Below are 20,868 nucleotides of genomic sequence, written 5' to 3' on the forward strand. Positions count from 1 at the left end.
TGTATGATATGAATGATACCCTCTGTTAACAGACTTGACGTTATTTAAAATAACAATATAGCAAAAACATTTTTTCTTGAGACTTTGGCTTTCATCTTCCAAATAGATTCCTACTGAGAACATGTCTGGAATTCAAAATGTGGTGCACAGCAACTGAGATCACAAAATCAATACAAACAGCCAGAATGAGAAAATCAATAGAGCGAGCTTGGGCAAATAGACCTGTACTGCTGTGATGTCTCCTTTCTCCACAGCACAGGATCGGTTTCCTGGCAGCACTGTTTATGGCCCTGACTCCTCCAGAAGCTCTTGTGTTGCCATTATTCTCCCTTTCATCTCCATACATTGCTCAACTCGCCAGTGGATCTGGCTGTGGGGAGGAAAGTGTGCCAAATTCAGGAGCTTCCTCTGTGTACCCAGTAACTAGAGGAGGCCTCCTCCCCCCAGGACAGGGGTAGACCCCATTGCATCACCCTGTTGAATGCGCTGTCACGTCACAACATGGCTCACAATTAGGTATAGTCTTGTGCACCTGACCCAGGCTGTCTTCTAGAGGGCCAAACTCTGCATTGAAACATCAGACAACAGCATGAAAGGCAGAATGAGTTCCCCTCTAATCAAGGCTGTTGTGTGGACATGATCTGATGTACAATATATCCATTATACAGACAAACTGTCTAAGTCTTGTCTAAGACGTCTAATTTTATGTTGGCTCTTTGTATATGAGGGTATACAGACACAGCCTTGAATTCTGCACCCATTTCAGCTAAGAGTCTTGGTTCCAAACAAGAAGAAAAGGCAAGTGCTTTCTCTGAAGTCTTACAAACTGAAAAAAAGCTTCACTATTACTAAAAGGCTTGTATAAGACTTTCAGCAAAGAAGGGCTAAATAGGAGACCTATTGAATCCTTACAGCCCGCAGCACGATGACTGACCTTATCTGAAGCCAGGATTCTGAAGGAAGCTATCACTTGCTCAGCCGTGTCTGTATCTGCTGTTTCTCTGGTCATGAAGTCAATGAAGGACTGGAAAGTGACAGTTCCTTGCCCATTGGGGTCAACCAGAGACATGATTCGGGCAAACTCAGCTTCACCCTTTCACAGAATCCAAAACAAACAGAAAAAAGAAAGGTCACTCTAGTATCAATTGCCAATGGCCCCATGTCTCTCATGAACCAGCAGGGACCAGTGGTTACAAAGTCTTTAAAGCATCTCCCTGATTTAGGAATGCAAATTTCAGAGTCAGTGAAACCTGGCATCTTAAATGACCACCCCTCTTCTGTAAAAAGGACTCAGTGCTTTTGTCCTAAATACATAGTATGTACCTTTCAATTAACTTTCTGCATCTTCTCCCCCTCCCACCCTCACTCAGGGCCTGTTTAACTTGTTTTAACTTAACATTACTTTTTACACCAATTCTAAAACCATTGTAATGTTGGTACTGCAGAGGGAGGTGGAACAATAGCCCAAGAAGCAGTTTACTTGCAGACCCATTGAACTAGTAGGTAAGGGAAACAATTCTGAACATTTCATGCCAAATATAGGAGAGGTTTTTTCCACTAAAAAGAGTGAATTTTGGGGGAAAATTTTAGAATAAATAAGTGAAGGAAAGAAAAGGCAACCCCCAAAGCTAGTTTATGAGAATTAAACAGCATTAAAATAATTCTTCCCCATGCACATAATAAAGGAGAAACAAAAAAAAAAAAAAAACTTAATAACTGTTAATTTCAACTTTTAAAGTTTCCTTAATTCAAAGAGCAATGCAGCAGACCATAGAATATGGTTTTCAAGTGTCAAGTACTTTTAACTTCCTTTTTAACGATTTGAAAATAGAGAAAAAGTAAAGAAACAAGAAATTAGCATCTCTAGTGTAAATTGTTAGTATTCTGACAATTTAAATAAGCTTTATTGCTGCTGTGGTTAATGTTAGAAGCTGTAAGCAGAACCAGCTGCCATTGTTTCTTAATATTCATACCAAATCATAACCCATTGAAATCAAGCAAGCTCTGAAATCATCGTGGTCCATCAATCCGTTCTTCCTCTATTGACCAAAACAACGTCAGGAGTATAGAAGGGAAGGTTTGAAGAATCCAGGGTAATTTCCAGAGAGATGATGAGTTTAGACCATTGGCACATTGGATCCAGTGTATGAATAGTATTGATTGATATTGCCCGAGCAGGTCACCAGAATCATCATCAGTTTTAAAGGAGGAAGAAGTAACTAACATATTACACACAGGAAACGGACATTTTCACCACAATTAACATCAGGAAAGGTCAGGGAGAGATAAGGGAAAAGGTGGATGAGACAAGAATACAGAGAACACAACCAAAGACAAAGAGAAAGGCAAGGAGAAAAGTTTGTTACTAAACTAGTCAAACACAGGAGATGCTCAAGCTGCCTCCCTGATATGAAATGTCTTTGAAAGGTTCCGCATGGGATGCTGTAATGACTAAAAGTCTAGTTAAAACCAGTCTGAAAATAGTGTATCACTGACTATTTCAAATAGTCCACTCCAAGGCCAAGGCAGGTTCACTTGGAGTGCAGGTAGGTACGCTATGAGCTGTCTGCTGACATATGGGAAATAAGTGCAGGGATTTTCCTTCAGAGGGCACGCTAGCAAGACCTGGACTACAGCAGAGAGATGCTCATGCTGGCTTAAAGGATGAGACTTGCAAGACATAGAAGGAGGTCAGTTGAAAACCTTGTATAAAAGGACGTTGCTTATTTTCCAGGCAATAATCTATCTGTGGCATTCCTGGCTCAGAGCTGAGTAAACATTAAATGGCAAGATAATAAGCAGGTAAATAAACATTTCTGCTGTGTTGTGATACAGTGTAGCGGTTTGGAGAGAATTGTGTCATCCTGAATCAGGAGAGAGCAGTAGAGAGCTTCTCTTGAGTCTGAGGAAAGGAAAATCAGCAAAAGTCTGAGTGCAAGAAGCATAGGAACTCCTCACAGTTATCTAGTAGAGTCCACGCAAACCAAGTAAAAGAACTTGCAAAATCTTTGAAAATTGCATAGAAAAATATGGCTGCAAGTGATGCCGACAGTTCATCTAATCCAGTTGTCTTCCTAGAGGCAGGATCTTTTCAAAGCATTATGACCAGCACATTGAAGTTTAAACCCACAATCTCTGGTTATTATTGTACTGGCCTATCTTAAAAACCAAACAATAGCAGTTTCCTCTACCTGCAGGTCATTTCCAACCTGTCCTAGACTGATGAGGCAGGCTTTAAATTCATCAGAATGTAGATTGTCAGATTCATCCTAGCATCCCATCACAGGTCATGCATTTGGGGAGGTGAAAGGAAAGAAAGACAAATCACAAATCAGGTTAGTTAGTTAGTGAAGAACATTCTCCTTCTGTATTAATAACCATGCTTTTACAAAACTTCATGGAAACGTAAGGTCAGCATATTGCAACTGATTTCCTAAAAAGTGTACAACTTCTGCAGTTTAATGCTTTTAGATTTTTTCTAAGTGGAAGGTCCTCACTTCATCTACAGAGTTAAAACTGTGCTTTCTCTACGGGTGCTTTTTAAACCTTTTTGCTCATAAGGCAGTTTTTTATTCTATTGAACTGCCATTTGCTTCTTTCATTTTCGAGTCATGCAGTGTATGTGAGATGCAGTATGAAGATCACTGAACCTGGGAAAAACATATTTTCCCAACTCAGTTACTGTTACTTCACTCTTGATCTGATAATATTATTTAACTGCGTATCTGAAAAGAGAGTAGAAGTACAAAACTATTGATTTCTTGTCTAGATCCAAAATAAATTTATAACTGACGTAACTTATTTTCAGTTATCTGTCTAATAATTTATACAGCAAGGTTTTGCTTTGAAAACTAACTTTAAAAAAGCCACATTGAATTCCAGGTTAAATGGCTCCTAGTAACACATCAACCAGGATCATTGTTTTGATCCAGTATTTTTTTCCATTTTTGCAAGTCAAGAAATTCACACTAACTTCTTAAAAACAGACTGGCTCATCTTTTTCTTCCTGTTCACACAAAATGTGTCCTATCAGAGATGTACTTCAGTTGAGTGCATACAATGCATACATGCAAACAATTAAAGAGATGCTCTAAGATAAAAAATTATTACCCTTAATGATTTTACGGACTGACAGTTTGGAGAAGATCCAAGGTTTTCTGCCTGCTACATATCTGTCCGCTGGATGAATAATTTATTTTTTTAAATTTCTACATAGTTATGCATAACTAAAATGATAGGAGTTTTAACAAATGCACTGGGTTTATTTAATATACCAATAGGATAGATAAAGCAGTGCTTTATTAAGTTCATAATGCCGTGCATTTTTGGCATATCGTGCTGTTATTATATTGACTCCCTCTGCATCAACCTCCACCAGCTCCATAAAGGGAAGGCAAAAAATAACAGTGGGAAGTCAATGATGGGAGATAAAGCAAAGCTGCAAATCTGGAGCAGCATTTAGTTAAAAGCCATAATCACAGTGAAGGTTTTTTCCTTTAACATTTCTATTTTATAAGAATTTCTGCTATGAAGCATTCAAAATACTTTATTTTATCATTCTGAAAATGTTAATATAAGCTGGCTTGAAACTCTCCAAAACCATCCTAACTGCATGGCTACAGCAGGTCACACTAAGAGTAAAGTATTCCCCAGAAATCTTTTTCTTTCCCTTTGCAATTTGTATGTGGTCTTGTAAAACAATTGAGCTTCTGAGTCACAGTAATACATTCTTAAATATGTCCTTCAGTTCCCTGGATGCTAACTGATCTGCATAAGCCTGATCATGCGGTTCTTTTAATAGGGAGCTGTTGTTTTTCTGTTAGTAAAATATAGGGTGGCATGATGCTATTGTTCTGCATGCAGAGCTCCTACTTAAAATCCGAAGTCTGCACAAAAATCAATAGTAGAATATGTTAACAGCCATTAGGATATTACATGCAGAGCAGCTGCAGATATTTTATCACATACTTCGCAATCTTATTTAGAATTTACTAAATATGCTGAATCTGAAAAAGGAATCTCTGCATAAAAAGACTTCAAAACCAGTGACTGACAACATATCTGTGTTGGTGTCCCAATCTGTCTGCATACCATAATGCAGCTATGCACCATTTTGAACACCTCTAAACTGCTTCTGTGATTCAGACATTGTGTCCCACTTTCTCTTTTTTTCTCTCTATGCAGTCACATTAAGGAAGGAAATATAGCAGCTTCGCTAAAGATTTATATTTATACCTACAACTAGACTATGCCTTCAGGCACAGCCTCCAGCAAGGAGTAGTGGGCAAGCAGCAGCATCCTCAGGAATACGCTCTGGGGTACCAGTGTGCACACATGCCTGTTGGAAACACAAGAGCCCAGAGGCTGCCTTCTTGCCGCAAGGGAGATAATGTATTTACCACTTGCCTTCAACAAGGAAGACTGGTAACGCTCTCTGTGCTGGTGGATGCACTGAAAGAAACTCAACTCTTCCTCCCCTTGTAATTCTTATATGCATGGTGCCCACTTACTCACTGCAGTTTCAGAATCAGGGGCACGGAGCTCCCCCAAAAAACCCTTGTAAAATACTGAATAGTTTTCTTTCAAACATTCAAGATATAGAAGCCATTTAAAAAAATTCACCCGTTATTTAGAAATCTTTTAAAGGATTAACAACTGCAGAATTAAGCCTCATAATGGATTATGAACTGTAAGATTTTATTTTTTTTATATATTCTTCCTAGGGAGAAAGATAGGGGTTCCTTCCTAAGATTTATAAGCAAATGAAGTTGTTTCTAGAAGCACTGTATAAAAAGTTGTTAGGTTTATGTGTACCAAAATACGTTCTTTAAAATAGGGAAGGGAGCTACTCTGCATATTAGTACTTGACTGACAACACACACTAAGAGTCAAGCATTAAAAAGATATGTCTTAATTTGGAGAAATGTCACAGAAGTGAGAGCTATAGCATGCATAAATTATTCCATTATGCTTAGGTATTTAAAGCCTACTTGTCAGGGACAGTATTAATTTTTGGAATATTTTCTGGCTATTCATCATTGTGAATAGCAGTTCAATTCTTTCAGCGTATTTTTTAAACTATGTCAGGCATTCAGAAATGCTGCTAAGCACAACAAAATTACTACATGTATTTATTGCTAATTCTATCTGACATGGAGAAGCCAGTATTTTTCATGTTAGTGCTTACATTGAGATGATCCGGTTTCATCTTCATTTCTATTTAAGGTAATCAAGACCATAAAAGAATCTATTACTGCCTTCTCTTTCTAAATTTCAAGTTTAGAGTCTGCATTGCTTTGTGTACTCTGAAGTAACTCTGAAGAACCTTGGGTTTCCTTTATTCACCAACACTAAATATTGGAGTGTTCAAGCACATAGAAAGGATATAAAAATGAAAAACAAGCCTGCCTCTCTCAAACATGTTTGCTCAATGTGTCCTTCTAGCCTGCGTAGACTGAGTAGCATCAGCCCATTAAATTACAGTATAATTTAATCAGTATAAGCTTCCCTTTTATCAGTATTTTTACTGTCTGTCCCCTGCAGAAAGCCTGGATTGATGGCCGAGTGCTTTTAGATCTTACCTTCTTCCTTTCTTCAACTTGCTTTATGCTGCTAGAAACATAATCGTTGCACTGTATCAGCGCAAAAGCCCTCCTCGATCAATTTCCCATGTCTGATGCTAAGGGCAGAAGTATACTAAAGGGGGCATATGCAAAATAGTCCTTCCCTTAATCTGATCCTTCCAGACCTCTTTTTAAGGCCTTTGGATTATATCCGTCACGCGGGAAGGTAAGGTCTGCAGCTGAACTTGCAACCCAGGCCAAGATTGCTGAGGCCATAGAAACCGATGAAGCATCTATCTCCTTCTGCTTCTAATGCAGCCACTCAGGCTTCCTGCAACAGAAGTAAGGGCAGAAGGGACACTGCCTGAAGCCATGACTCATGAAGCCTGAAGAAAGGAGATAGCCAGGGACAGGCAAGGATCTAGAAGCTGGTAAGTACCTCTGTGTGGCACATTGTTATAGCCCATCTCTGGCCTGCCTGCAGCCATGTGACACAAGTGCCCTCTTCCAGTTCCAAGACTTTACTAAGGCCTTGCTCTGTTGTGTCCTTTCAATCTCAAAATCTTACTAAATCTGCAAAGCCTAAAGACCCATAGGGCTGGTTGGTGCAGCAGTTAGCTTCTCCTTTCAAGACTTTCTGAGGCACCAAGAGATGCCCATAGCTTCTCCTCAGCCACTGAACCAGCCTTGCCGTGAGCATGGCAGAGAACTCATCTATGAACTACAAAGATACAAGGATGGTAGAAATGGCCATCTAGTGTAAGATATACTAGGGTTCAGTCACCTTGCTTCCTTATCTTTAGGGAGCTGTCAGATCTTTGTGCAATGTCCTTGGTTTCCCTTAATAGGGTCTCTCAAATACTGGTGCGTAATTTATCCAGGCCTGGTACTCTGTCTGCTTTTAATAGCTCTAATTACTCAGTTATCTGCTCCAGTGCCTTGGAAAAGCCATTTAGTGTGCTCCCAGGAAATTTATCTCTGCTTCTGTGATGTTATCTTCTGCTTCCTTCGAAAATACAAAAAGGAATTATGCTGCGTTAGAATCACATTAAGATTTTCCATAAAATCTGTTCCTGGTTCCTTTGTAGACAATCTTTCCTATACTTGCGTGTTTCTTCAAACAGCAGAGGTTTGGCAATTCTGCTTTTCTTTCTAAACAGTTAAGGAATTCTAAAGGATATTTAGCAAACTGCCAGAATCCAATACACATTAAATGTAAGTTCAGGTATGGGTAACCATTTTAGGTAGAGCTGGACAAACAGGATGTCAGTGAAAGAAAGTGGCACTTTGCTATCGCCTGGAATGATATGAAGGACCTGACTCATGTCATAACAGAATATATGTTGGAGGTTAAGCACAGTCTGCTAACTGCAGGAATCTGTACTGGGAGAGACAACAGCCTGGTGCTGCATTATGGTAACCTTTTTTTCGTATTTGAAATGCGAACTTGGTTTGGAAGGTGGGTTCATGTGAGCACAGAGCCAGCAGAGCTAACTCATGCTCAGATAGCTCTCCAACTGGGAACATCAGATCCCTGTCCACATGTATTTTGCTATTGTGTCTATTAATAGCTATCTTTCTAACCCTCTATCCATGAATACTATGTAACTCACTAAAGGATTGAGTTAAATTTCTTCACAATAGTCTTTTCATTCCTACTTTTTTATTTATGCATGATTAAATAACTGAAAAAAACCCAGCCTCTTATTTCCCACATACAGCCAGAAAAATGAAGGATTTTCCTTGACAGCCATCGGTGCCCCAACTGTATTTCCTACAAATCTATTTCTAGGGGGGACAAATTGTGATTCAAACAAAAAAAAACTAAAAATGTAATCCAGATTACAGCTAAATTTAATGGGATGGAAGCTGCTGGCAACCATAATGTGCTGCACTGCCTTTATTTAAAGGGGCACATTATTTTCCAAAACACGGATTTACCTTGTTCTGCTGTTATTTGAACAAATACTTAACCATATTAACAGAACTATAATTTTGCATTACATTTAAAGAGTACAAATTAATCTTTAACGTATCTGTAAAATGCTATGGTTTCATAAGGCTATAAATTCTTTGTTAACAGATCTTTTTTGCTGTTTTAGAAAGAGCCCATTACTACTGCCTTTGCAGTTTTTTAAAAGGCTTACATTTGGGATGGAAAGAAACTTGCTTTTGGGAACAATAAATGTCACTAGTTGAGAAAAAACAGGAGTACTGTACCCTGTCAAAATGATTGAATGATGCTCTGAAGTCATTCATTTGTTCCTGGGTGATACCCTTGGCATCTCTTGTGAGGATCTGAGTCTCAACCTCATTGATAGTTCGAGCAATGGTGGTAAGTAGGAGCTCCCATCCAACACGGATGTGCTATGAGAGAGAAAATATGGAATTATTAAAGAATCAAATATATTCTTCTAAGAGTATAAAACGCAGAGTAAGCAAAAAATCAGCTCTAAATATTTATGTGATATCTTTTCCACACCACTAACTAATGACCAAGGATCATTAAAAATAAAAATGCTCTTCAGAAAATATAGACTGGTTTCTAAATGGGTACTTCTTCACTAAAGGTAAAAATAAATGAAAATAAACCAAGGCTTATAAGATATCAGAAAGTTTGTTAAATTCCATCCTCCGTTGCAGTCTCTTCAGATTGGGAAAGGCAGTTATATGGCAGAAGAGGGCAGAATAAACTAACAAGTACAAAAGGGAGTAACTAGCTACCTCCATAGTATAGTTGGTGTGCTTGTTGTCAAACACCAGGGCTTCTTGTATAAGCTGATGATCTCCTTCCAGTTTGTCAATGTTGTGTTTATAGTTAATGATATTGTGCTCATATTGCTTCAGCTGATTCATCTGGTCCTCCAAAGGCCCTGTCATTTCAATAGAGCTGCGGGCAATTTCCTGTCAAGAGAAACAGACACACCCCCGCCCCACAAAATTTAAACGTCAGATTTGCTAATTTGACCAACTCTGACATAAGTATGTGATGTTTTCATACTAAGAAGCAATAGTAATTATATTTTCATACAGTGGGGACAATAAATTTTACTGTAGAAAACACATTTCAAAAGGAATGTGGCACATTTATTTCTGGAACCATTATTGAGATCCCAGCGATCCCGGTATCTTTCCTTTACAGAAAGCAGAAGCTAAAAAGTAATTGTTTAGTGATTGATTTTTCAAAGCTACACATCCTGCTCACCATCAAGGTACCAGCTGTTCAAGCTTCCACAGTTTTGAAAGTCGTCTTAACCAGAAAGCATAAGCTAAAGAGTAATTGTTTAGTGGCTGAATTTTCAAAGCTGCATGTCTTGTGCACCATCAAGGTGCCACTTGTTCAAGTTACCACAGTTTCAAAAATCATCTTAACAGGTGCTAAACACTTCAGGATCAAACAGCTGGTGAATTATCATGGAAATTGCTGTTGTCCTGTATATAAAGCAGAGATTAAAAAAAGTACAAAACGCTTTGTCAGCTTCTGCTTGAGGGTGTGACAACTCACCTCCATCTTGGTCTGGATCCAGGGCCCTATGACATTGGCCTGAGCAGCAAACTGGCGGCGCAGGCGCTCGTTGGCGTGCTGGCGGGCTAGTTCCTCCTGCAAGGATTGATCCCTCTGAGGCACCAGCTGCTTCACCTGTTACAGCAGGAATGCACTGAGTGTGAGTAGGCACAACCGAAAAGTTCAAAAACAAATGGAATAAATAAGTCTACAGTTACTGATTTTTCTTATTGGTCTGAAGCTTGAGATCAAAAGGACAAGCCAGAAACATGGTCGCTATTTTATTTATCAGGTCTGTGCTAACACAAGAAATTGCTAACATGGTCTTGGGGCAGCCTGGCCAGAGACTAACATGGAGAGAGGAGAAATTTTCACCTCTGACTGGATTCAAGTTCAAGACAATTATTTAACTTAAACTGTTAATAGAGCAGTTACTTTGTTTTTCTTTTGAAACACGGATGAGTCTTCAATCTCTAAGTAATTGTTCTAAGAATAGTCAGTGCAAAACATTTTATTTGAGCACACCCATTATGACAGGATAACAAGATACATTCCATCCATCATGTATATCTGAAGGTCTCTAATACATTGCAAATTTTTTTTTGGCTTACCCTTCTGGATTGCCCTGGGAGACTGAGTTTTTTGCTTGGTTTTTATAACCCATTGAGGGTGGGTTACTGTCTTTGTAAGTTTATATATTGGTAAATTCATGCATTCTACACAACTGTTTACCTTCAGCATATTATCCGTCTTGGTTCCTAATGAAATCAAATTTCTGCGATTGCTCTAGGAGCCTCTTTTTAAGGTAATTTTTTTTTAAGGTAGTTGGCAATTTCAGTCTAATTGGAAAGAATATTAATGGTCCCAAAGATGCTGACTTTTGACAACATTTGTGAAAAGCAGCAACTGGGTAGAAGAGACACATCAACTACTGTTAATACTGAAAGACAATAATTTTCTGTTCCTTTGCCAGCACCGCACTGCCCCATCTGCTGGCCAGCCACCGGCTCTGCACTAGCCCCAACCCTTGCTTTTCTTGCCCCACCAAAAAGGACCATAGGTAATACTGAGCAATGGATATTGTGAAACAAGCAAACGTAAGGGAGAACATAAGATGCTTTAGAAAGTTCATTATGACGTCTGATGATCTGGAATAATTTACAGATTATTCTAAAGTTCTCTGAATATCCTCAGTATTGCTAAACTAGAATACCATGTTACAGTGTCATTTATGTATTTAGCATACATTACCTTTTCCCACTTGCTACGAATCTCATCCACAGTAACCGTGCTGTAAGGATTGCTTGCACTTATTCTCATGCTGTAGCTCTGAATAACTTTTTCAACTTCATTCTGGATTGATAGTATGGCCTGTCTTTCACCATCTGCCTCTGGCAAAGTAGCTTTAAATTGATCGTGTGCAGAGATTAAACTCTAAAATTGGAAACAGAGAGGAAAGCATGAAAACTTTAATGCTCCTTTGTATGTCTGGAAGACCTGCTGTAAGTAACAACTCCTCTCTCAGCCTCCCAAACGCCCTGTCTACATGTATCTGTAGATACAGGAAATAGTACATGTAGAGTAGATACATTCATGAAACAGCCCTCATTGACTTTATCAGCACCATTGTTTCTTCCATGACCTCTGGAATATGCTTTCATAGCAATGAAGAACCCTACTTATAATAGAGCATACAATGCATATCACAAAGAAAACGTCAAGACAGAATATGGGTTTTTTCTTACACATGTTCTACTCTCCAAGAAGGAAAAAATTCCTTTCTTGTCTTCCCTATGACTGTAAGACAAAAAAACAGATAACCATTTACCTGAATTTCCTCTATACTATGAACAATAAACATGTCCTGTAGGTCTTCCATAGCACCTTCCATCCAGTTATTGAAAGGAGCAGCTCTTTTGGCAAATTCCAGGTGAAGCTGATCAATTGTTTCGAGCAATTTCTCTGTCCTCTGTACAGGTTGGGAAAGGTACATTCCTGCGTTACTAGGGCAAGAGTTAACTCCACACACATACCCACCCATGCACAAAGTCACACTTGCCTTTCCAAAAGCAATTGATTGTATTGTTGACTGTTTACACCACCTGCTTTAAGGATTCTCACTCAAGGCAATAGGACTAATTGCAGTAAAGGTACTGTCATATTCAACATGTTAAAAGAGGTGTATGCCTTTGAAGGATAACATGTGAAATGTAGTAGTGAAATGACTTTTTCACTACTGATATTTTAAGTATTTTTACTATTGTAATCTGTCTGCAAATCAATTAAAATCTGCTAATCTTGCTTTATTAATTTCTTGTAAGTATAAAAAGGAAGCGTTAGACATATGCTTTCCACCTTGGCATCCATGTGTGTGACTTCCTCTTTTCTGAAGGAAAAAGGTTTTGGAAAGTATCTCAGTGCTTTGAAATACTCACTACCAAGAAATTACCAGTGCTGGCTATTATCCTGTATGTCACCTGATTAAGCTCAGACAAGTATGAAAAGGTAAGCACTAACGGCCTTTCTTATCCTTGCAGGACATCAAATCCCCAAAGCGTGGTGCTATAAACCACATGCCGTCTGTTGCCGCTTTAGGACTGTCCTTGGCAGCTGAGCACTGTCAAGTCTGCTCTGAGCAATTCAATCTATTTGCAAATGAAACCACACCAAAATGAAATCGAGATCTGAGGAAAGGCCTTATTGCTGTTCGGATGCCAAAGTGGATGCTCAATTACACTGTTTCCAGATCTGAAACAAATGGTTCATTCTCCCCTCCCTGCCTCAGCTGAGCTGCTGATCATTGTTATGTGGTTTACCTCCAGCGCTTCTCTCCTTTTCTGAGTAAGTGTTCCCAGGCTGTCCCATTGGTCACATATTTTTTGGCATCTGTCATTGACACTTGCAGCATCATGGTAGTCCAGTTCACTAAGAAAGAGTGAAGACAAAAATATGTGTGACTTTCTGAAAGACAGGAGCAGTTGCATTGTCCACACTCTTCCACTGACCCCCAGTAATTCCTCCCCTCTTTTTTGCAGTATTTCTACTCCAGGTAAGCAAGTCCTGCAGTACAGACGTGTGATCTAGGCATTCAGCATTTCAAGAAGCACAGCACAGGAAAAGGATCAACCTTCTCTGTTATGAGAAAAATCAAGTAACCATCTATGACATCCAGATATTAAAGACAATTAAGATGTCTGACCATCTTTGTATCAGCTATTTCTGTAGCATGAGTGATTTGATCTCCTGAAGACCAGAATACTTCAGCCTGGGGCTTTATCAAGTTTCTGAAGATTGGTACAGTTTTTAATTAATTGTCCTGAAACATAGATTTTGTTTTAAATAATCCAATGATCCTTTCCAGCCTCATACACTTTGAAATTATTTAACTGAGAAACAGACCTCAAGCTGCATCCAAGCATAATCTCTCTCTCACAGGCCTGGCAATGCTAACAGGGGCTGCCCAGATCTGGGGCACAGAGAACAAGTCTCATCTTCCTCTCCAGGAACTCCTCACAGAGCTACGTCCTAGAACTGGCTGGTTTGGAGAACAGGAATCTCCTGACCCATGTATGCCACCAGCACGAATCAGTGCACACACAAAGGACATAGCAGTTAGCATTGCTTTTTCACCTGCTTAATAGGCTCATACTACCCTGACAGAAAGCAACTCACTTTTCTGCCTAAGACTGGAATAACTTTTTAAGGCTCTGTCCTGAGATTCTGCACTCACTCAGTCTCAAGTTGAATTTTTGATCTCACTGGCAGATAATCCCCTTGGTTCTGCTGCAGCCATCATGACCATGATAAAATACGTGTGTGTGGCACTTTGGAAGTTCGCTTTTATTGGTGTATCATCATCCACTGAATTTAGCTCTTGGCTGCTCCTTGAGGACATTTTGCCCAGTACTAAGCACTGCAGATATTGTGATTGTGTGACAGCATGACAATATGAAGGTAAGATTTACTTTAAGGCTTGAACAAGACGTTAAATGCAGATAGAATTTGTTCCCTTCTTTTGAATATTCTTGTCCAGGCAACTGGCAAGAATTCTTCCATCAGTAACTTAGAGAATCACAGAGGACAAAATGAGAACAGAGATAGCTCTATTAAGCTACACTGTAGGCCAGGGGCAATGTTCACGCTTCCTCCTCTAAGCTCAGTCAGAGCAATCTGGTTCAGGATAAAGTTGAGAAGTATGTGAACCATTCTGTTTAAAAGAGGCTTCAGATGTGCTGCAATCAGTCAACTGCTGAAACTGAAGAATGATAAAACAAGAAAAAAATAAAATGCCTTACCAATTTTTAAAAGCAACAAACAAAACCAACCCAAAATTGTGAAAGTAGAATTGTTACATGTAAGGAGCAAGCTGTCAGTAAGTCATATTACACAAGGGCTCCTTAACTCAAAAACTTGTTTCTTCCTTTAGAGCAAGCCTTTTTGTTAACCTTCAAAGGGATGCGACAAAAGCCATCTGTTAAGAAACTAAGTCAGAAGCATGAAGTTTTGGATGAAACAGGCTAAAATATAATTTGCTGCCATGAGTTTTTGGCTAGAAGTTGGGTTTTTTCATTATAGCATATTGAGCTTATTAGACGATGTTCCTGTGTGACTGTGAGCTCTCTAAGTGGATGGGATGTAGAGATTTGTATTCTGGTCTCTTTTCACGTATCAAATCCAGTATACCAGAATATGGACATATGGTCAGGGTATTTTTCCAGATCTTCCAGGTTTTCTCAGGTCACATCCCTGAGAGCACTGCAAATTTTATTTTTGCTTCACTTATCTCCTTTTGTCAATTAGCATAAGGGCGGGTGTCCTTCCATGAAAGTGAGGGACTAATTGTACCACCTCTGGTCAAAGTCCTGGAAGATAATATGCAATGTTACTCCATCAGCTCTGCCAGGGAGGTTCAGTCATTCCCCGGAAGATCTCTGCTATCCTATTTCTTCCAGAGATATGTGCTGTGGACAAATACGTAGGAGAATAATATTATCAACACAACTTTTAAAAAGGACACCCGTGGGTCAAAAATCATAAATTAGATCACCAAGTGGAATTAAGCTGTGTAACTCCACTGTCCTTCTGGGCCTGCTGTAGTTCACTTCAAATAAGTCTATTTTATGTGTCAAAAAACATTTTTCTGCTCAAAGCAGGAATAGAGGAAGAAATATGAACTCATAGCAGATTATTTACTTAGAAATAAAACACAGGTTTACATTCTTTATCCTATTAATTTTTTTCTCTCAACATGAAGCTGTGAAGAGACTAGATTTCACATTTTGTAGAAAGAAGTTTGTTTATCATGCATACACAAAGTACTTCTGCAGACGTGTTACAGAGTTTCCAATTCTAGTAATTTCTATTTGTTTGATTATTTGAAATCTACAGTCTTTGGACTTTAGAATCATTAAGCTATTCCTATTCATCTCACAAGTAATTCAATTGTATCTGTAAAGAATTAAAAATTCAGTCAAATTTTGTCCTGGTCCAGAGAAGCTCTTAAGTATGAGCTCACTTTAGGAACAGTGCTAGTGTCACAAAAATAACCTGCTGAGCAACATGCTTTAGCACTGCTTCAGAACCAGGCTCATGTTCACCATGTACGTAAGCACAATTTGAGCCCAGGTTTTCAGAAGCAAAAAGACCCTCCAAATCAGTGTTACAGATAGTGGTCTTCTTGGCTGAAAATAGGTTGCTATGCTATAAGCGACAGATACGCAAGAAACTACATCCCAAAAATTTTATTTTGATGACTGAAAACACTGAAATCACACAAGGCCATAAATGAATATGGCACTTCCTAGCACAGCTTGATCAAGTTCTATTTAGTATTTGCTATGTCATAAACGGCAAACCCCATTTTAGAAATTCCTGACTTTTCCCAGCTTTGTATATAGCCCTATCCAAGCCTTGCCATTCCTCATTGCCAAGGATTTCTAAGTCTACACAGGCTGAAACACAAACAATCTTATAGCAGCATCCTGGCTGGAATCACCTGCTTGCACACACACACACCCTTTATCTAAACAGCAACAGCCAACAAGTTGTAGCAACTTTAACGTTAAGCACAGCGTGGACTGAGCCACTGCAGCAGCAGATACCAGAACAGACAGGAAACTAACTGGTGGAGTTCAAGGTCACACAGCAATTGTCCTCCTTTGAAATAGCAACATTGAGGAGCCAGGAGACTGACTAAAATAAAAGGTGGAGGTGTACTGACTTGGAATTTAGACATAGATGATGATTTCTGTAAGGGCCTGATCCAGTGACAGAAAAAAAAAACAAGAAAAAAGATTGACTTCAATGGGCTTTGGATCAGGTGCTAATGCGCATTTCTTAGCATTCAGATATTAGTCTGAATATTTCTTTAAAAATACGATTGGAGAAAGAAATTAGCGTTTTCCTCCATAATTTCATTATGTGGGGAATTATGTATAAATAATTAAAATCACTATTTAAACAGAAGCTGCTAATTTGCTTGCAACTACTAATAAAACTTGACCTTTATGACCTTTCATTCAGTGTTCTCCAAGGGCATTAAGCTTAACTGAGCTACTGAGTCTCAGTGAAAAATTAGGTACCGATAGCTCCATTGTATGGAGAAGCAGAGAAGTCAAAGTAGAGCATCTCTAAATATGTTTTCAGCACCTTGCTACCCAAGCCACAAATAACTTGTTTAACTTCACGCAGCAAATTACTGAAACAACTCAGAAGAGACAATCCTAAAATAGACAGGATACAGTGTTCGCTGGCCTCACCAAAGGTAAAGGACACAGGGTTCAAAACACTGGTAAGCAGATGCTGTGCTATGTATACTATGTTCCCAAAGTTTCACATCACTTGTAAAGCTGAAGCTGAATTAACAATGATTAGGTATTCCAGAAACTTTCTTTCGTATAAAGAGGAACAAATAACTCCACAACAGGGACCATGGCATGACAGAAGGTGTTTCGTAAGCTCACATACTCAGTGAAATCTTCATCCTCTGTGTTTTTCAGATGTCTTTCATGCTATCTAAAAACTAATACTTATTTTATCCACTATACTTACTTTCCCCCCTTTAAATAATCTTGAAAAATAGGATTTTTCTTCTAAGTCCATTTGAATCATACAATTACTTTAAGTGCTGCAGCTGCTATCAGGTATGAACTACATTTTTAGACAACTCTGATTTTTAAATTGTTAATGAATGTGGACCTATTTATGAGTCATGGTCCTTCGCAAAGTGAAAACAGGGCATGAGGTATGTTTTTAACACTTGATTTTTTAATAGTAACTGTTGTGCCTATTCAAGGAGGTGAGAAATTGAAACTTGGGAGAGTTGAAGCCAAGGGCGTGAATTTGAGAATTTTGATGTTGGCTTCTGTTTTGACCACTAGCACACATTTGTTCCTGTTGGCTTTACAGATTTATACTGTGGGTAAGCAATGAATTTTAGTACGTGCCAAATTGCTAAGATCGGGAGTAGTGCCACTGATTTACACTACAAGACCACTGCAATGAACTGCATAAGATTATAAAATCAAACGTGCTTAGCTTGGTTTACACACCAGGATGACTTTCCCAGAATAGGGACATCAGTATGTAACAATACAGTCCTGTCAGTGTGTGCAGAGCTTTGCTGACAAAACTGTGCTTCACACAGCTGTTTTAACTATTACTTAATTATTTTTTTTCAAATAATTTTGGTCAGTTGAATATCTATATTTGGTTGGGGCTAAGGGGGAGATGAGGGAAAGGTCTCAGTGACCAGCTCAGATAATATACTTATAAAGCTATCTCTGGAATTCTTACGTTGGTACCTATGACACTATCAAATTCATTGGAAAGAGTTTATCGCAAAGTTAAATGTCAGCAGCTGCAAGCCTTTAAATGGAACATACTTCAGCTCCTGGGCAATGGCAGCGATCTGTTCCACCCTGTCCTGGTGAGCCGCCAAATCGCTCTCAAAAGCTTCATGTTTCCTTAACATGGCGCGGACTTCTGTCAGAGAAGCAGATTCATAATCCTTCTGAAGTAAGGTTTGCTCTTTGCCTGAAAGAGGAAATTAAAATATGAGTCCTTTTTCACTATTTTTTTTGTTAGAACAATTGCAAATTCAGTGAACTTTTTAAACTGGGGCATAGTGAAAATTACATATATGAGATGAAGTCCCACCCCCACTGAAATCAGTGGCAAATTATCAGCACAGTAGTGTTAACTAGAAATATGTATTTTTACAGATCTCTCAGTAATTCCTTGATTCTTGCATAGGCTGTTTATACTGGTCTAAAATAGCAAGTATTAATTGCTTGAGAAACTGCATAAAAATGGTATGTTGGCAAAAACTGGGGCTGTAAACTATTGTGGCAAGTCTTTTGTAGTTTAGACTTACAAAACCAGAAATCACACTGCTATGTTTAGCTTCACTTTTACTAATGATCTGTTATTCTTTTTCATGTTCTGCCTTCAATTCATTATTCATTTCAGCACTTCCAAAAAAAAAAAAAAAAAAAATAAGTGATGAAAACCCTATCTGCTTATCCAAAAAAAAAAAAAAAAAAAAAAAAAAAAAAAAAAAAAAAAAAAAAGATGTGTGCCAAATGCTGAATTTTAAGTGGAAAATGTCAACCTATTTATAAAAGGCTAGAGAAGCAAAGAGGAAATCAGAAACTGAAATATTAGTCCTCAGTAGCTCCTGTGTTGGACAACTGAATCTCTGAATCTATACAGACAGTGCCTACAACTGCAGGTCCCCACACGGCGTTACACAGCTCTGTGAATTCTAGAGCCAGAAGGGACTATTGTTTCACTTGCTATGTACCAGTTTATGTGGAGTTTTCCCTGCATAACAGCCATAACATGTTACCATGAGTAGTTTATGCTCAGAAAATAGGCTCTGAGGGCTGATAAACACTGTAGTTTCCCTTCTACTATCTGCTTGGCAGCCATTTACAGCCTTGTATGCTTCCAGCAACTGTGTTACAGGACGGACTCTGGTTTACTTTCACAGCATGAAAGGATTCTAGCTGGAAAAAGCCAGAAGCAGGGCAGAAGCAGGAAGAGTAAACAACAGGATGACAGAGCAGATCTACGTTTAACGATCCCCAATGGATGTGTATGCCATTGTATGGTCCCATGGCTGCTAGAACTACACATAAGGTTAGGTTACCATTAAAAAACAGAAAAAAATATATATGGGATGTAATCCAAGGTATGGAAGAAAGCAGAAATGAGTCCGTTATCATGTAGTTTATGTTGACTATTCAAAAAATTATGATGACCAAATGATAATCAACTCAGAGTAACTGTTAATAGTTTCACACTTAAACAGTGGTGTTATTATGTTCCTGGTTGGATTGCTATTGTACAAATACATCGGAATCCATTAGCAGTAATGGCCTCTATTCAAGTACTGAATAGTGCCGTTAGGTTTGGCTCACGACCTCAAGATCATGATTTTTACAGTTACATTTCATGAGCTACATGCCTCCAAGTTAGGTCATGACTAACAGTCAACAAAACCTGTGATTTTATCTGTTATTATTTTAGGTTTCTAAAACTATCCAAACTACTTCTGAGTGAGTTTCTGCCTGGCAAATATTCAGCACTGACAGTTCAACTTTGAAGATTAAAACATTAACAATGTTAAAAGCCATCTCTGCTCACCATATGCCCACTGTTCATGAGTAGAAGCCTTCTGCCTAAATTTCTCAGCCAAGTGTTCAAGTCTTTCCAGTCTTCGTATTTCATTCAGCAGCCACTCTTCATAGCCTTTCTCAGCCTGTTCAAGTCTCTGCCAAGCACCAGCAATATCCTTTGAAGAGAACACACGGAAGAGAGGGGATGAAACTATAATCTTTTTTTATCCAAATTTGTGGATTTCTGATTCATTCACAATTTTGCTCCAAAAAGAGAAGTTTTTATGTCCAGATTATGTAAAATCATAGAATCATAGAAAATGTTGTCAGACAGCTCAGGAAGTCTTGTAGTGTAAACATCTGTTCCTAATAGTGTGTTCTGTTCAGGTGGGTTCATGAAAGGAACCCCTATACAAATGGCTTCCAACCGTAGCTACTCATTCAGTGTAAGGACGATACATTGCTTTTACCTCCTATTTTACAATGTGCATGTTCTTTTATGACATACCTATCTGTTATCAAAATAAAAGCACTTTTCTCTTGGAAGTTGACAACAGCAAAATAATTAGTATGGAGAGGATTTGGTGCGTATCTTATCTGGAACACAAGCTCATTTCACTCTCTGTGGTGCACAAAGTTTTGTGAGCTTTGTTAGAAACTCAAAGGCATGAGTAGGAAACTGAAGTAACTGGGCCCTTATTTTCTGCATATGGGGAGTGGACAATAACTGTTTTCAGATAGTGCAATCATCTATTTTTCAAATCTGAGCAACCAAAACACAATGATAGAAGAGAGTACAGAAACAGGTTTGCTACATTCCACAGAAAATGTTTTGACCCACAGTCAATTTATCAGCAGATGAGAATTCTTGGTACTGACTATTCTTATCTTTGCAGACATAAGAAAAAACAAAACTTAATATTTAAAAGTAGAAAAAAGCAGAAACATGTATTGAGCAATGTCTGTTTCTGCAAGTCTAATGACCAAAATGTCACAACCACAGTGAAATCACTGTGAGTTTTCCTTAAATAAACAATATTTGGCCTTGCCGATAGAGAGGTCTTGATAACACTCCCAAAGGAAGCTCTGTAACGTCTCACATCTCAAGATAATGGCCTTGGGGAAAGCCTTCAAAGAGGCAGAAGCACGCTTAAGAGAAAGCAAGATTCTAGAATAAAAG

At 38.6% G+C, this 20,868-nt stretch overlaps 1 protein-coding gene across 2 annotated transcripts in view; it reads right to left on the reverse strand.

Annotated features, from left to right (window-relative positions):
* Positions 1-20,868, reverse strand: part of ACTN2 (actinin, alpha 2) — a 68,412-nt gene that overhangs the window by 1,759 nt on the left and 45,785 nt on the right. For both annotated transcript variants that reach the window (XM_014950791.1, XM_014950789.1), the window contains exons 11-20: positions 19,717-19,864; positions 17,952-18,102; positions 12,885-12,993; positions 11,897-12,037; positions 11,320-11,502; positions 10,069-10,203; positions 9,288-9,467; positions 8,784-8,930; positions 1,974-2,039; positions 935-1,093 (exon numbers count right to left, since the gene is read on the reverse strand). In XM_014950791.1, coding sequence (XP_014806277.1) covers positions 935-1,093; positions 1,974-2,039; positions 8,784-8,930; positions 9,288-9,467; positions 10,069-10,203; positions 11,320-11,502; positions 11,897-12,037; positions 12,885-12,993; positions 17,952-18,102; positions 19,717-19,864 — 1,419 coding nt within the window. The remainder of the gene's footprint in view (positions 1-934; positions 1,094-1,973; positions 2,040-8,783; positions 8,931-9,287; positions 9,468-10,068; positions 10,204-11,319; positions 11,503-11,896; positions 12,038-12,884; positions 12,994-17,951; positions 18,103-19,716; positions 19,865-20,868) is intronic.

The sequence above is a fragment of the Calidris pugnax genome, unplaced genomic scaffold (genome assembly GCF_001431845.1).
Source record: "Calidris pugnax isolate Ruff unplaced genomic scaffold, ASM143184v1 scaffold24, whole genome shotgun sequence".
NCBI classification, from domain to species: Eukaryota; Metazoa; Chordata; class Aves; order Charadriiformes; family Scolopacidae; genus Calidris; species Calidris pugnax.